This window comes from Empidonax traillii, unplaced genomic scaffold (assembly GCF_003031625.1).
Source record: "Empidonax traillii isolate 1590-97213 ecotype Southwest subspecies unplaced genomic scaffold, ASM303162v1 scaffold363:size828163, whole genome shotgun sequence".
Taxonomy (NCBI): Eukaryota; Metazoa; Chordata; class Aves; order Passeriformes; family Tyrannidae; genus Empidonax; species Empidonax traillii.
In genome coordinates, this window is record NW_020955556.1 from 400,664 (window position 1) to 418,635 (window position 17,972).

Genomic DNA, 17,972 nt, shown 5'->3' on the forward strand with positions numbered 1-17,972 from the left:
GGGGGGGGGTTGTTTGTTTGTGGTTTTTCTTTGTTTCTTCTTTTTTTTTCCCCAAGGTTTTCTAGTTTTTATTATGTTTATCCTTGGTAAGTTTTCCTTAACATCCTTCCTAACAGTTCACTGACAACAGATTATTTTGTCATCTTCCTGTGCAACAACTTATCCTTGGGAGTTTGTTTGTTTTTCATATAAAGCATTAGTGTTTGTACTTTTTTTAATTGTATCACTAATTACTATGCTATGAATTATATAGTTTGTTGGTATACATATACTAATCCTATTTTTTCTCCTTTCTATGGAGTTTAAACTTTTAATGAAAAAAACACCCCTCCAAAATTTATTACGAATTAAAATTACATAATTGATCTAATCTTAGCAGTCCAACTTTCTGAGAGAGGATTCTAAACTTAAACTGAGACAGTGGATTGAGATGATGATATTTCTTATTTCAACATGAAGAATAGAGCTTATTAAAAGTTCTCTGTGCCACTAATCCTCCTATCAAACCTGAAAATTAAGCCTAAGCCTAAATATCTTGAGATTTGCTGGGCTAAAGACACTATCTCTACTTTATCTGATCAATTTTCCATGCTTCATAACTTTTAATTTATATTACCATCTCCTTCACTTTTTTTATTAATTCAATTTCCACCTTCACCTGGTCACTGAAATGAAGTTGTCTCTTTCTAGTACTGTCATAAATTTGGAACTTTAATAGTCTGCTCTTTAGAAAACCTTGATTCTGCAGTCTTTATTTTCTTAAGTTTTTCTTGCCAGCCAATGGATTCCTTATTTTGAGGGAAGGAGACCCCTCCCAGGCACTGGAGATGGGAAGTGCTGCCTGTTTGTTCCTGTTGACAGAAATGGGGTAGGATAGTTAATATTTAAAAGACCAGCAAAGTCCAGAATAGCAGTTTCCTGTGTTTTGTTACTCTGCTGCATAGGATTGTTGGCCAGTGTTCCATCATGAGGTTCTGATGTTGCTGGGCCCACCCATTCCAGAGAGGGGTTGAAGGACTGTTCTCTGGCCAGTCCAGGGATGAACCTTCCTGGGCTTTTTAGAGTATGAAATGTGGATTTATAGCTATGACTTTGAGGTTCTTTGAGGCTCTTGGACCTCTGAAACAGGTGCTGAATTTCCACCTACTTCCTAATTTAGAGGGATTCTAATCAAGGATTTCAATTCTAGTAACCCCCCCCCCCATCAATAATACCAATTATATGTTTGTTTCTTGTCCAAGAGAATTTCCAGTATATCTTTCATGTTACCCAGTCTTTATCAAGGATATAGCACCAAATGTAACATTATTTCGCTTGTTCATCATTTACATTTGATACCTTGGTGTCTCAGTTACTGTTACGCCACATAATACTTTATAGATGATTTTTTAGTCCTCTATCCAGAAAGTTTGTCTCTTATAGGTGAAGGTTCACAGTGTTCCATTCAGTATTTCTTTCTCATGAAAACTTTATTCAATATTACATAAATTTACATCATTAGCTTCATAGCAACCATCTAACAAAATGTCCTCCTTTGTAAGAGCTATAAAGTATTGCTGGCACACTCCCCCTGCCCCCTTAAGATCTAGTCTTCCTATAAGTTAAATTTAGCAAACTGAACAAATATTTAACTTTGCTTGGTTTGTAGTATTGCCTTTATAACCTCTCTTTTCTATATTTCTAATTCTCTAAAGTCCTGATGGTTGTGGAGGATTCTCTGATGGTATCCCAAGAAGCTGGAGTGCTGCTTAGTGCTTTCTCTGGTGGCTCCTCAATGTTTGCAATCTGGTTCTGAGCCAGAGCAGCAGCACCAGGTACCCTGTTCCAGGAGAACTTTCCACACCAGGTACCCTGTTCCAGGAGAACTTTCCACACCAGGTGCCCTGTTCCAGGAGAACTTTCCACACCAGGTACCCTGTTCCAGGAGAGCTTTCCGCTGTGTTCCAGCAGGGCTGCTGGTGCCTGGGCTCGCTGGTGCCAGGCTGTCCCAGCTTTTCTGGGTTGTGTCCCCTGCACAGTCTCCACTTGCCTTCTCACTGCTTCTTGATCTCTTGCTTCAGCTTTTCTGCATAAATTCTGTTCCTGTTGTTCTCTGTTCCTAAGGGTTTGTGGTGCCTTTTGTGCACAGGGCTGGGCATACCCAAGTTGAACTGCCCAGTCTGTACTCTGAGGCAGCTCACTTGGGGCCAGTTTGTGAAGACTTTAGGCTCTCAACTCATTTCAAAACCAATGGGATCAGGACATTTGGAAATATTTTTTAAAACTTATATGCCTAGAGAGAGTTTAAACATTTTCCCCTTTTCCAGTCCCTTATTCATAACTCAAAGATTTAATTGCGATTGTTAAGTGTTAAACATTTGTGAGGCAGCACTGAAACACATCCCCCAAACAAAAAGCTGCAGCGCCAGGCAGCTCTCAGCCAACAGGATTGTTTACAAAGCATTCCACAGGATATTGGTCTCTGCTTGTAGCAACTAGTCCCCATGGCTATGTGAGAAACAGTGAGGATGCAACAGTACTTAAGAGGTGCTGTTTTGAATATGCAGCTAGACTGGGAAATTGTCTCCTTTAGCATCTCTCCAGTTAGCAAAAATGAGCTGACTTGGGAAGAGAGGGAAGGGGCAGGTTGAGCCTGATTGCATCGTCAGCTCCCCATTAGACAGCTGCAGAATCCTCAGCCTGCTCACACTTGCAGCAGTTTGGATCTGCATCCCAGGAAACATCCCTGTGACAAACTGGTGCATACAGAGCAGCTGTAACAGCTGTTGGTGGATACAAAACCCGACAACAAAAAAAACCCAAACCAAAACAAACCACTCCAAGCCCAATGAATGTCTCCCTGTGCTTCATTTGTGCTTACAGGCCCCATGCTGGGAAACTAAATCTTTTCCTGAGTGGATTTATGTAAGAAAGGGCAGCGCTGCTTCTTGTAGCCCATCTTGATGGGGCTGTTAGAATGCAAATATATAGGGACTGGCTTCATATAGCAGCATTTTTTTTTCAAGAGGAAATGGGTGAATGAAATGGAAATACAGTCCCTTTTGACTGTGGAATTTCTGGGATGAAGCAAGGTTTTAACTCCCTTTTACCTGAAATTAGGCAAGTTATTTACTGCTTCATCCTAAGTAACATATATTTCAGATACTGAAATAATTCAGAAACTGCTTGCTGTTCTTTCCTAGCTTTCTGTAAGCCCCTCTGAAGCCTGCTTTCAGTTTAGTATATCTGTGTTATACATATTTGTCTGGACAAGAGTACTGTATTTGCAATAGAAGAACAATCGAGCCCTCCAGACTTTCTAGAAGTAGTCTTCTATTTGGTACTGTTTGGTCTAATTACTCCTCCATGCACCCAGGCAAGCAATGTTGGTCAGGCTGCTGGATGGGGAGGTTCTTTGTTGTTGTTGCTGTTTTGTGGTTTTTTACATCCCTGAAAACACACACTTGACTGCTAGATTGATATTCAAAAAATATTGATTCAACTTGTGCAAGTACTTCTTGAATATATTCTTAAAATCTATTAAAATAAATGAAGGAACTTGAATTTATTTTGTTATTATTTGTTATGAGAATGAAAAAAAGGATACTTGCCTTCTCCCTCTTTTCTTTCAAAAGGTATGCTCAGACTAGTAATAATCTACAGTGGCTTAAAACTGATAAAACTCCTTGTGCTTAGTAGCCTCTTAGATGTTTTAATTTGAAATTCATAACTTCCAGTAACAAGCAGGCATTGTTTTGTAGGATGTAGGAAAGCTACACAGTTCAAACTTCTCAGAGCTCTTGTGGCTGCAATTGGTGTGATGGTGGTGCTGAGCTGTGCTTTGGGAATGTCTCTGCCTGACTCAGGCATGGCCAAGCTGTAACCAGAGAGGGAATCCAGACAGTTCCTTCATCCAGTGCTGGATATTCCTGGAGCCCACTGACAGGCCATCTGCAGACAGTTTATCAGAGCTTGGCCCGTTCCTTCCCTTTTGATAAGGAGCCATCATATAAGATAGGGCAAACAGTGGTGACTTTTTGCTGGGGTCAGCCTAAAGACAAGTGATTCAAAGCCAGTACTTCAGAATTTGGGTGTTTTGGTCTGCCTGTTCTTTTGGAAATGGCTGTAATTTTGCTGTGTTGATGAATAATTAATGTCTTCTCTAAATTGAATCCAAATTAACCTTATTTGAAATTTTAGATTGTCACTACTATTGAATCTATTCATTCTCCTAAGCAGCAGAGAGTCTTTGTCAGTAAAAAAAGAAAAAATTAAAGTGCAGAAGCCCAACGGAAGATGGATTTGTTTACGTTTTTTGTCTTATGCTTAATAAGAAACTGTTAGCAGATTCAACCTTAGAGACTGAAGATTAAGCCTGATGTACTGCATTGAATATTCACAAGCAATTGACAAATGCATTTTATTTGTGATATGCTCAGACCCAAAAGCTAAATGGATGAACTTGGAGGAGATTCTTAACATACAACACTTAGCATTAAATATACTTACTGTACTTACTAATATGTGACATCTTTGTACACATTTTACCTACATGCAGTGCTGAAATATCATCAAACAATTTGACAAAAAGGACACTAATTTAAATTCAAAGGTGCCAGTTAACACAACTGTGCTGCTCATTCTATGATAGGCAGTAGCACAAAGACAATGTACAGATGAGCCACTGCTTCCCCAGCCAGCTCCCTCAGCAATCACAGGATGCTTCCCACTTTGGACTGCTTTTCCAGTGCCTTCAGAAGGCAGGGGATCCAACGGAATGCTTCTACTTTAAGGGCAGGAGAAGAAACAGAGAGATAAAAATAGGTATGCACGTGGAAACTGTTTCACTTTTCCATATGCTAATAGCAAACTACTGGGCCTCCTAATCATCTCTCTCATTAGTGGCTGCATTTCCAAAATGGTCTCAAAAAGATCTCTTAGTGTGAATAGCCAGGGAGACATCTGCATAGATAAACAGAATTTTGAGGAAGAAAAAATTAGACACAAAGGGTTAGCGCTGTCATAGAATAACTGGAATACAATTCTGAGTGTGCAAATACCTTGCACATAATACAGCTTTTTTATCTAAAAAAGTCTTTACCAATCTCTTTGAACAGTTTAGTGAGAGATATTTTACATTATTTTCTGTTGTTGAAGGTGACAACTTTCTTGAAAAGTTTTGAATGAGAATTTTTGTTACTTTGGAAATTTGAGTATGAAGAATAGACCAGTCCTAAGGCCAGGGACCCACTGATGCCAAAGACAGCAAGATAAACCCCAATGAGTATAGGTAGAGACTTACTGAAAGGAGTGTAGTATTCAGCAGATTTATCTATATATGCACAATAAAAGCCTCAGGTTCAAATGTCTAATTATGTATTTTTCTGAGGAACAGAAAGCTACTCTTTGAAGATGGAAAAAGTAATTCTCCAGCAAGCCCCTATATTGTTGATGCCATCACTGGTCACTGAATATTTCTTTATTATATATTATTGTATAACTAAGGCCTTGTTGGTTTAGAATTTAAGTCAAGATAAATAGAATGTATTGCACCATATGTGAGGTGCTATGAACTAAGACAGTTCCATTTCTCTGTGATCTGTAACATGGTTGAATTTCTTAACGTGAACATGAATAATTTCTAAGAGTTATGATGTTATGGCAGGAGTCACTGTCAAGTTTTAGCTGAAATCTTCCTCAGAGTGCCTTTACCACAACATGCAATGTTTAGCTTTTGCTTTACTTTGCAAAAAGATTTATATTGAGTCTTCTAAGCACTAAAATCTTCTTAACATAGATCACATCTTTTCAGCATTGTGTGTGATAGATTTTGATGGATTCTCTGGAGCACAGTGGAAATAAATCATACCCACCCCACAAATATTCACCACTTCCCTGATTTATCCATCTTATTTGCAGATGGACTTTTCTCCTCATATTTTGAAACAGCTATTTGGAAAAGGGTTCTGTATTAAAATGAATTGTTTCATGTTGTAAAACAAATATTTATTACATCACATAATGTGCAGTCATATGAGTATGTTTAGTCCAAGTCTCCTTCTTAAATAACATCAAACATTTGTACACACCCTTCCTTTTTTTTCCTTTATTTCTGCCCACTGGACTCAAAGAAATTTGCCAGTTGATGGCACTGGTTCTAAGAGCACTTTTCAGGACAGTTGGTACTTACAATGTGAGTGACTGCCAAAGTTTAGATAAAACAAACCAAATTATTCTGGGATTCATGGCTGGGCAAAGCAATGCTAAGCACCAGGGCACTTTAATTTCTCCAAATCCAAGCAGTTCTCAGGGTCCATGGGCTGTGTAGTTAGAAATTCAGGTTCCCAAGTTTTTGGGAAAGGGGTTCCTACTAATTTTAGCTCTAGGAAGCAAATAAACAACACACAAGCTGAAAATTGTGTTCCTAGAGCCCACAGTAAAGAGATGCAGAACTTGCAGATGTGTAGCTATTTTAAATAATTTTAAGAAAGCTGTTCTAAGTACTGAAACAAATCACTGGTTTCCAATCAACTGATACCTCTTTAGTTACGAAAGAGTTTCTAATAGTAACTGCTAATGTTTCAACTCCTGAATTTCTAATCTTAGTTATCACCTGTAGATGCTAATTTATTACTATTTTGCCTTCATCCAACCTTACTTCACCGCTGTTCATCTTCATTATTTCTTATAACATTCTTCCCCCCAAAAAATGTGTTAATATACTTTGAATTTTATATAAATCACTTAATTCTTTTTTCCCTATCTTTTACATCCATGGAGGTTTTTGAGCTTTGTTTTTCAGTACCTTGTTGAGGCCATAGTTTGGAAAGATGAAATTATTCCAGATTTTGAAAGTATGTATCTGCTGCCAGAATTTACTTATCACTTATAAAAGTGTGTTTCTCTTTGTTTATTTGGTTTGGTGGTTTGTTTCTTTTTTTAATGACCAAAACCTATTCCTTAGGAGTTGTATGTTTTGAATGTATCAGAATCAATTTGCTGAGACTCAGCAAGTTGTTTTGTGTGTGTGGTGACACAGAGGAACATATTTAGAAGGCATATGGCAGAGAAAGCAGGGTGTGCTGCACCCTGGGAGAGCTCTTCCTATTTTCCTGCAGTACTTCACCGACTGGAGCACATGCACATGGGGCTCTCTTGAATGTGTATTAATTGAGCACGAGTCCATTTCCTAATGATAAATTCTATGCTCATTTAGTTTCTTTCTTATTTACAAAAATAACACCCTTGAACAGTCAGGATACAGTAATTGCTAGTCTCCACTAAAAGAATTAAGTAACATTGCTTTTGTTATTCATGATTCAGTTGTTTTGTGCATAACATAAAACTTTCAGCTGAAGCAAGGCAAGAGAAAAGCCAGTTGAGATGATCTAGGTATAAATTCTCTGTATATACATAAAGAGAGCTGTAATTAAGAGCTGGTTAGCACAGTGTGTGTATCTGCTCACCCCAAAATGCCTGGTGTCTTGTCTTCAAGCACATTGAACCTGCAAACAAGGGCAGAGTGCAGCTCTTTGCAGGGGTTTTGCAGTGCAGGGACAGGAGGAAGGTAACTCTTTAGGCTGGAGTGAGCTTCAGATCCAGCCCCGACCCCAGCAGCAAGGGCTGAGCTGGCCTGCCAGGGCTCTCTGGGAGCTGGACTCATTATTGGTGCCTGCTGAGCTTCCTGCTGCTGGAGCTGATGAGCTCCTGATGCTGCTGGAGCTGAGCTCCTCATACCTGGGCTAAATACAATCCCACAGGAAGCCCCTCCGAGGATACAGGAGCGTAGATGTGTTTTTGAAAGGTACAAATTCAGAGGCAAAGCACTACTTCATCTTTTTAATATACTTGCTGCTTAGACTTTTTGATACCTGTATCTTCGGGAATGCCTCAAAAGCTGCTTTCTACTTCACTGCTCTGCGTGAGTTTCTTGTATTCCCTATGTCTAAAGAGCTAAGTAGAAAAGTTTGTCTCACTGAAAGATCTCTGGGGGTACTGACATCCCACATGCATTCTGCTAAGCCTCCAAAGTTTGTTCTGTAGGGCATTTTATTCTTATTTTTGGCAGTCATATTGGAATTGTAGCCTCTTAGGCAGCCACTGTTTAGAATTTTACTTGCTGCCATAATTTGAGTTCCATTCAAAAAAAGTGGCTTGAAGGCCTACAAACTTTACATTTAAACTCCTTCAGTACCTGCTCTGCTCACTGCATTTTCGCTGATTTGATAAACAAGAGTTTTCAGAGCTCTCCCCTGTCTGTCTGACAGTATGGCATCCAGGCTGCTTCCTATGGATTTTACTTCTCTATTCTTTTTACTTCATTGTCTTTCAAACTGCTATAGCCCACTCCTGAATTTCATTGTTGCAAACTACTGCTTAGTTTGATCTTACAAAACATGTCAAATTTAATTATATTAAGGGGTTTTTTTCTTTACCAGGTCAATCATATTTACAGGAATGATTTCAGAAAATTACTTAAGGCAAAGTCAGGAACAGCCTTTCTTCTTCTGTGCTTCAGAACGAGCGGATTCAAGATGCAATTATCTATTACTTTCAAAACTGTCTTTCTAATTTCTGTTGTGATGTGACATACAGTTCATTTATACTTGGTATGATAGTCGTCCTAACAAACTTTGTTAGAGATCGTTCTGATCTCTCCAAAGACCAGCAAACATTCAACTCTATGGGTGTTCTCCACTCTGGGTCATGCTGTCACGTAGTGTGGGCTTATCTAGATTCTGACACAGGGCCCACATATAAAACATTGTGTTCTTGGAAATGGCTCTAAATTGGCCCAAGAAAGACCATCTTATTGTAAGAATTATCTCTCAGGTGCCCAGGAACAGAAATCCAATGTCCCAGTCCAGTGCCCATCTAGGGAAGGAAAACAAAGGCAGCAGTTTTGGGGTGGGGAGGACAGACACAAAGCACTTCTCAGGTCACTGACACTGAGCCCCAAATTCAGTGCGGTGGGAAAAGGTAACATAACCTGCTGTGACCTTCAAAATCCTGTGCTGCTGGACTGGACACACGTGGGCATTAACAGAGTCATTGTCATCAGGGCAATGCAAAGAAGGGCTGCAGGTAATATTAACAAACAACCTTTGACTTCAAATTTGCAGATTTCTTTTCAGGATTCATGGTACCTGCTCCTCAAACTTTGTATATACCATAAAAACACACTATGTATTCCCAAATGTTTACACAGATCCCAATTTCTGTTTATGTATTTGTGTCTTTTGTTATTGGCTGAAAATATTTATCTTGTCATGTTTCAGAAGTGTAAACTTTTCCCTAAACCCTGTGAAGCTGACCATAAATCTTCTCTTGTTTGCAGATGTTATTTATTTCTTGTACTAATGCATCTATTTCAAAAGGATTTATTATAGTGCTTACCATTTATCTGCTCAGTTACTGGCTGTGGGAATGAGAATTTGAAAATCCTTTTCATAAAAGAAAGACAGGGTTACTAGTGAGGAGATTCAAAAGAATGACACTGGAGTGCTTTCCTTCCATGCAAAAGAGAAGTTTGTTGAGGCAAATAAATTTATTATGAGAATGTTTGAAAGTGAGGAAGTAGAAAAAGGAAATGGAAGGTAGTTGTTAGGGCTTTTTTCCTCAAAACCAAGTCTGAAGTGCAGAAATGGTGAAAGAACTCTGTTGATTGTAGAGGCAGTATAAATTAGAATCATCATAAACTTTTACATCGTAATAACCTTACGGAAAAAAGACGTCATTCTTGCAGAATTATGCATAGCAGTAACGGACAAATCTCCTGTGCATATGGCATGTTCCCCTGTGGGATATGGATTCATACAGCATCATCAGAAAAGTGCTGGGTTCAGAAAAGAAAAAAATTGGAAATGAACGACAGCAACATCCATCAGCCTTGTCCTGAAAAGAGAACTCTTACCCATAGCTTCAAAAATAAGTTGTGACAGTGTCAACTGTGTTCTGACTAAGTGTAAGATGTCAGAATAGGGACTAATGTTGGGAAGATGCTGGTCAAACTCAAAAGAGTTCTTCAAAGAGGCTCTGAAGACAATTTTATTGCCCTGTTTAAGATTTCACTTAACTGTCCATGTCTGGAAAAGTGATCACTCCTAGTCGTTAAGTAACCTTGTGCTGGCCTGTGGGGAACAGACATGGTATGTCCCCAGGCATTAGGGAGAAGGGCACTCAAAACAAATTCAGAATGACTTCAAACCCACTCTGAGCTCCCCTACCACTGCTTGAGGACAGAACACACCTGTACCAGACTCTAACCTCTCCACAATAAGATGCATCCTCTATTTTGAAAGCTGTAGCTTCAAAAAATACAAGAATGTGAGGATGTTTTTCTTTTCATCATTAGATAAAAATTCCAAAGTATTTCTTTTTAATTTCCCCGGAAATATGGTAGAGACCAGATTGGTAAGAAGTTGTTGAATAATCATGACTCTTGGGCCTCTTCCAGTTTTCTGACATTTAGTGCTTTGTATGATGGGCCTTGGTGTTACTGCTCCTGAGCTGAATGTGGATTTTGCCATTAATTTCAGTAGGAACTGGGTGTTTAGCCAGTGTGTGCTTCACCTACCTCAACTGTGAGCCTGGCATAGCAATCCTGTACAAACTGACTGCTTTGCATGAATGAGATCTCTTTCAGGTCAGAGCTGGATGAAAGATAACCATCCACAGCAACACTGAAGTATTCCAGAGAGATCCTTGAATGCAATGGTAAGTAGGGACAGTATTACTAGTTTTTGTCCTGTGTATAGTTTCTTGAGAAGGGTTATTCCACAAGTAGTTTTGTTGTTGGTTTGAGTGTTTTGGTTTGGTTTTTTCCTGTCCTGGCATTCTGATTTCCCCAGGATTACCATAATTTCCTCTAGGATCTGCAACTGTGTGTTCTATGCTAAGCTAATTTTATTTTCCGATGTCAAATTTCACTTTTGTGTATCATTCACTCATCTGACCTTACCTGTTTTGCACTTCTTTAGATGTGCTTTGATGCATACATACCCACAAAGGGTAACTTGCTGCCCCAAGTGTTGTCTGTGGTAAGCAGAAACTGGTTTTGCATGGGCTGGACGGGTGCCTTTGCCACCTTGACTGGCCCTCCCTCCGTGACCATGTCACACCCTTTAAGTAACAATACTCTTTCTGTGGAGGGTGCAGAAATGCAAAATGCAGCTCTTTGAAAACATTCTCAACTCAGCAAAACTGTGCCATTCAGACTTGGTCATTGCTGCTGAACAGAAACATCTGTCAGTGAGATTTCTACCTTCTAGCATTGTAAATAGAGGCAGATCACAGTAAAACAAGGATCAATTCCATTAAACATTTGGCCAAAACAAAGGATCAGTCAGGGGCAAAATGTGCTACAAAACATGTATTTCTGCTTACTGCAGCACTGGGGAACATCTCCTCCTCACCAGGACTAGTTGAGGTTTTAGGACAGCAAGTAAAGGACAGGATTATTGACACAAGCACATTTGGGATGAGCTTGAAAGAAGGTGAAAGACAGTGAAGAGCACTGTGTTTTCTCTGGTCTGGAAGAAGGCTTGAAGTAATAGCACTATACATTTGAAGAAAGAGTTTCATCTCTCATTCTTGAACACCACCAAAAGGATGACTGGAATGTGTTTTACAGTAAGATACAGACATGTTTACTCCAGCTCTTACTAAAAACTGCCTGGAGAGCAGTTTGAGCACTGCTCATATCCACTGATAATACTTCTCCTTGAATTCTTTCTATTGAATTGTCCCCCTGTTGTCCCCTCACCTGTTCAAGGTGGTGCTAATGAGGAGAAAGTGAAGTCCTTCCAGCTAAAGAAATATCCAGCTCAAACTAGGTAGATTTCTGTCTTTATCTTAAAACTTGCAGACAGTTATACCAGTCCCAAGACTGATGTTTGAAGCTACGTGGCTTTAAAAAGAAAACTTTTTTTTTTAATCAAAAGCTTCCAACGTAAGAGTTTTAGAACCCTCAGATATTTTTTACAGCACTATTTTGGAATTTATTACCCAGTGTAAAAAATTTAGGAAACCAACTCTCTCTGTCCAAGAGAGCTTAGAAAGGAAGATCAAATCCTGCAATCAGCTGATGCAGACAAATGCCACTCCATTAATTTAATAACAGCTTTTTGCAATCTCTTTCAGGGCTGAATCTTACACAAACAGCATGGAGGAGATTTAGACACAGAGTGACATCATCTTGGTGAACATTTTTTCTGTCTTTTAAGTGTTTTAGTATCCTTACTCTATGCAATCCCTCATTCTGCCCTGCTTTCCTCTCAAAGGGTGTGTATAATGCAGGTATTTCCAACTATCTAAGTGCCAATGAAGCTAAAACTGAGGAATTAAAATGCTGTCTATATAGCTCTTAAACTAATTTATTCTACCACTTTGAAGGAAATAGGACTTTTTGTGGTGCTTTCATAATTTGATAAGAGGACTGTAGATCTCAATCCCTCGTAATTCCAGGTGCCAGGCATTTTGAGTTTCACTCTGGTCCCCACTGAGTTGCTGACAATTGTCTGCAATCAAAGCACCTGGGGATGTCTCGCACATCTTTTTACTTTTTTTTTTTTTTTTAAAGCTGTAATTCAGTTTCACATTAAAAGACTTTCTTCAGTATACATCTAAGATCTGCTGATCTCAAGCGACACAAAAGATTTTTGTTAAAGGATATAGCAGGTCTTTGACTCATGAAGCATAGCCTGGGTCATGAGCTGGGGGAAGTTCTCCCTTAGAGTGTCTGTAACCCTGTGGAGCTCCATGCAGTGAGCTACAGAAGTAGGAGCTCCAGCAAATCAAATCCTACATAATTATGCAAACCAGTAAGTGATTATTAATTGCCCCTCCCATTTGCTCTTCTCTGACAATTAAGTGAAGCTCATGCTTGTATCGATTAGTACTTGATTCCTAAGCAACTGATCAGAATCAGTTTCTGTACAATACTAATAATTTCATAGTTTTTTAAGGGCCAAGAGCAGTATAGCTGGCAGGTCATCCACTATTGCTTTTGTCAATATATTTGCCAATTTGGATTCTTTCGGATGTATGGGAGCTGAAGTTGGTCAATCTGTAAATCTCAGAAGATTGTCACTATGCAGAAGTGAATTCCACTGCCCATGAAAAGCAGAATCAGATACACCTGCATGAATAAGTTTTCTGTGTATGTGATGTAACAGGGATCTTTATGCTGACAGGCTGATTGCTAATGGGATGCTGTGTGATGCATGGACTGGGACACCTTAGATCTGAAGACCTAAAATGACAAGTGAAACAAGATAAGTATATTGAAGCCTTGTTCAAAAAATTTCTACCAGGGTTGACTATATTTTGTTTTCTTTTACATGAATTTATGGCTTTACAGGAGTTGGAAATTGACATAATGTAGCAAAATATTAACATTCTTCCGTAAATTAGAGAATTATGTCTTATCTCATAACTTGAATCAACTTTTACCTGAGTGTTTCTGTACTACTGCACCTCATCCAAATGCTCAAAAGCTCTGGAAACATCATTTTCATAGAACTGTATTCATACCAGCCTGTTCAGGTGCAGTGAAAAGAATCCTTTTTTCAAGTGGAATTTTGCACTTAGTCACATTGCTTGTGATACAGGGCTACCGTTCTTGAGCTGCCATCAATCACCATCTCTTCTGTCTCTACTGACTGGAGTGATTGGATCACTTGAGAACCTATCTTGAAATTCTTACTCCATATGAAAGCTTATTTTTCATTAATCTATAAATTTACAGAAAGCCATTTGAAAATCCTTTGGAATTCTTAGTACATGGCCTGGGATATTACTCGTGGTGACAGGAAAATGCTGCCACAGTCAAGGGCTGACAAGTGAAGTACAATGTTCCATTATAGCCCATTTCTTTCACAGTGTCTCACACTGCCCGGCAAGGGCTGGGGGCTACTTGCATAGAGGATTTCCCCTTGGGGACTGGTTTTTTGCATTCTTCAGTCTTGAAAGCTGAGAATCAAAATAATCTACAATTGCTGTTTAAAATATGACCATCTTTGCTGGCTTCTCTGTGAGACTACAGTACTTGTAGTTTAATTGAGATATTTTTAGAGCTGCAAGTACCATATCCAGCTGGAAACCAGGTTATTTGCCCATTGTAAGACACCCAAAGTCTTGTTCACACCAGTTACTTCCTCTACTTTTCAATCAAACACACAGACACAAGTGAGAAAAAGAGGGGAACGATTTCTTTGACAAGTTGCTTAAAATAAATGGGAGATTTTGAAGGTGATAAGAAATTTTAAACGGCAGAGACAGACCAGAACCCTGTGGTCAGAGAAAGAGTGGTAATGTCAAAAGTGCATAGCAAAGTATGAGAACCTTTTCAAAACACAAAGTATTGCATGACCTTGTACTTCTGTCAATATATAATGATGTTGTGTCATAGGCTGCTCTGGGCACACAGAGCCTGGAATGGTGCTAAGATAGTGTTACTGCCACAGACCCATTTATATAATGGTGCACTTATAGCCATAGTAAGTTATGCAGATCATCCCAAACATGGTTCAGTAGTTCCTTTCCATGTCCCAAACCCATGCATATACTTTAATTTTCCCACACATAATGCACAGTAATATCCACTTGTATTGAATTCATTTGAGATATATTCAGTCCTTTTTGCTAGAAGAGCCAGACAGGGCAGGTTTCACTACACATGGCACAGTGGTGCTCTGGGCCCAGAACAAGTGCTCCCTGAGTATTAGTGCATACACCAGAGTAAAGAACAAATGCTAGATATTTTGGCATAGCTTGGATTCTTTTTGTGTACTATTTTAACATTCAATGAAAATGTGGGACTTTTCTGCCCCTGAGTTTGAGTTGATATGTAAATCAAAACTTCCTATCAGTGCAACACTGAATATTACCAGCCTTCAGCATCAGGTTCATGTTGTTATCTTGTTCATAATCAGCCATGGTGAATGACACATTTCTGTACTGTAATGGCAATTAATAGCAGAGGCTCAGAAACGGCTGAGAAATAAGGAGTGCCAACTGTAGTCCCAAGTTAGCATTTGCAGGTGAATTTCACAGGGCAGGATTCAAGTGTTTTATCTTGAGACCTCCTGCTCTTGTCATATGATTGCAGAAGGAAAAAGGTGCCTATTATAGATCTAAAGTAAAATGATTCGCTGCACAGCATATCCACCATCTTCCTTTCAGGGCTAAATTTCAAGAGGTTTGGCAGTGAGGCAGCCTGGCTGTGTGAGAGAACAGAAACCTCCGCTGGTGAACAGGGAGAGCGGCTCTGGAACACCGGCCACGGAACAGAGCTGGAACACGAGGTGGGGGTTCCAGGGTTGCGGTTTTAAAAATCCTTAAACGTTCCTTAACGGTTTTTTGGTTGTTTGTTTTTTGTTTGTTTGGGTTTTTGTTTGTTTTTTCTTGTGAATACACGAATGAGACACATTTATCACACACACACGCTTGGCAATTTCAGCTGGAAAAGTGTATTTTCTCACCTTGTGTAATTCTAGTTTTAACAAACAGGAGAAGGCGGTAAAAATAAGTCTCGACGAATCGCCCCCAGTCCCCCCAAAAGATGTGTTTGGATGTTCGTTGCCGTAAGAAAAGCCAAGCAGGTGCTGCCCGGAGCTCGAAGGCGCAGCGGGGCGGTCCGAGAGCTGCCCGGGGCTGAGGGGCAGCTTGTGCCCCCGGGGCTGAGGGGCAGCTTGTGCCCCCGGGGCTGAGGGGCAGCTTGTGCCCCCGGGGCTGAGGGGCAGCTGTGCCCCCGGGGCTGAGGGGCAGCTCTGCCCCCGCTGCCGCTCCAGGACGGGCCGCGCTGGCAGGAGGGAGCTGCGGGGCTGCCCCGCTGCCGAGCGCTCCAGTCACGGCTCTGCCGGGCCGTGTTCAATGGCTGCCAGCTTTCCGGGCTGCCGGTTGCGCCAGGGTTCGGCTGTTCCTTCCTTTCAGCAGCTCTGCCGTCTCTCGGGGGCAACGCTCCCCCCTCTCCGCCCCCCAGGTGAGGCTTCACCCCCCCGCCTCCCCTCAGCCCTTCCCCGGGAGCCACCGCCCGTCCGCCCGCCCAGCCCCCCGGCCCTGGGCCCCCCGGCGCTCCGGCAGCCGGGCCGGGTGTGGAGTGGGGCCGGAACGGGCACCCCTGCGTTCGTTCAGGGGCGGGCCCGCCGCTTTCCGCGGGTGCGGCAGGCACAGGGCACGGCAGGGAGCTCCGGAGCGCCTCACCCTGCGCCGGCACCGCGCGGTACCGGCTCCCCCACTACCCGCCCTTTTCTCTTGGGTTTGGGTTTTTTTCTTTCTTTTTTCCCCTCTCCGCTCCCCCACCCTCCTGCAGCGAGTTAAATGTTTCTTTTGTTAATTGACTCCCTCAGTGTTCCCAATCCCCTGTCCGCGCACCCGGGCCGGTCGAGGACGGTGCCCGCCCAGATCCGCTCGGTGGAGCAGCACAGATCCGCGGGGCTGGCGGCTGTGTGCGTGAGGAGGAGGTGGTGTAAAGAGCGACGAGCACAAAGCACATTTGAGAGGAATAATTTAGCTCCGGTGTTTGTTGTTTTTCGCGAGTCTGGTTTTTCCCTTCTCCTTTCTATCTTTTTTCTGCTCACGATTTAAATGTCACTCAAAGCATCCCCAGATCAGCTTTCCGCTCGTCGCCTGTTTCTTCCGAGGCATTAACTGGATCACACGCTGCGTTTGAAGAGCTTGGGTGTTTTACCCGCTAAGGTAAGTGGCCTTAGGCACCTACACCGAGTCTGGATGGTCAGCCATCCACCTTCCAGGGTGGTGTTTTTCTTCCCCTCGGCTCCCCTCCCTCCCCCGGTTCCGTGGGCAGGTTTCGCTCTCCCTGAAGAACTCGCATCCCCGGGTTAAATATCGGTCGGTGTGTGGCAAAGGCGGCGGGGGGAGCGGGGCCGGGGGGGCTCCGCGCCCGCCCCTCAGGCACCAGCCAATGACCCGCGGGAGCCGCGGTGGCACCGGCGACCCCCTCGGTCCCCAGCGCCTCTGCTCCCGGAATAGCACCTGGCATCACAGTAAGGGAAGAAACAGCCTAATCCTCTCTTGCAAGAAACTATTCGTCATCATTTTTTTTTCTCTGTGAGAAATACTGTAGGCGCCCATCTCCCCTCCTCCCCCCCGCCCGCCCCCGTTGCCAGCGCCAGCTCCTTTGCCCGCACCTTCCTCGCTTCAGGAGGTTCTTTCCAGGGACCAAAAAGTTAAACTGCCCCTATACGTACGCTGTGCATTCCCCTTTTTAACCTATTCTCCCTCTGCCTAAGCCGAGTCCGGCCGGCCGGCCCCCCCACCTCCTTGAACTAGGTTGCAAAGCCGCCGTACCCTGCAACTCCTGAAACTTCTTGCACTGATTTATATTCTATGCTAACAAAAAGGACAACAAAAATATAGTGGATCCTCCTGTGGATGAGTTTATTTTGTTGTTTTGTGGTTTTTGGTGTTTTTTTTTTAACAATGCATTTCCTCCTTCCCCTTTAATTTTTTTTTTTTTTTCTGGGCAAGGAAATTTGCTCCATCTCCAGCAGCAACCACTGCTCCTTTTGATGTTGTGGTACGCCGTGCGCATGCGCTTCACATTAGAATTACTGCACTGGCCAGAATAAGTTGGATCTCTTCTTCTCTTCACTGAAACCCTAAATCATATCAAAAGCTAAAGGGATGCTGAGAGTCCGGAGAAAGGGTTACTTTGGGATTTGGTCATTCCCTTTAATAATAGCCGTGGTGTGTGCACAGAGGTAAGCAATGAAGGTATCTCTTTTCCTTTACTTTGAATTGCAGTGCATGCTGCTGCTGAGAGGAATGTACAGCTGAGGGCTGAGAAATCGGGAATAATGTAGTATTGTTCTTTTTTCTTCTTTAGTGTCAATGACCCTAGTAATATGTCACTGGTAAAAGAGACCGTGGATAGACTGCTGAAGGGCTATGATATTCGCTTGAGGCCAGATTTTGGAGGTAATTGGACTGCTTTTGAATAAGAGAGGTTGCATATCCGGGCTGTGTACCTT

The 17,972-nt window shown here is 41.8% G+C and overlaps 1 protein-coding gene and 1 long non-coding RNA gene across 2 annotated transcripts in view; both read left to right on the forward strand.

Annotated features, from left to right (window-relative positions):
• Positions 1–15,279, forward strand: part of LOC114061854 — a 31,897-nt gene extending 16,618 nt beyond the window's left edge. Inside the window, exon 3 of the long non-coding RNA XR_003572237.1 lies at positions 15,163–15,279. This is a non-coding gene — a long non-coding RNA (uncharacterized LOC114061854). The remainder of the gene's footprint in view (positions 1–15,162) is intronic.
• A 1,084-nt stretch (positions 15,280–16,363) lies between these two features.
• GABRB2 (gamma-aminobutyric acid type A receptor beta2 subunit) overlaps positions 16,364–17,972 on the forward strand; it is a 110,551-nt gene continuing 108,942 nt past the window's right edge. The window contains exons 1-3 of the mRNA XM_027892703.1: positions 16,364–16,677; positions 17,470–17,702; positions 17,828–17,919. Of these exons, the coding sequence (XP_027748504.1) occupies positions 17,626–17,702; positions 17,828–17,919 (169 nt within the window). The 5' untranslated portion in view covers positions 16,364–16,677; positions 17,470–17,625. The remainder of the gene's footprint in view (positions 16,678–17,469; positions 17,703–17,827; positions 17,920–17,972) is intronic.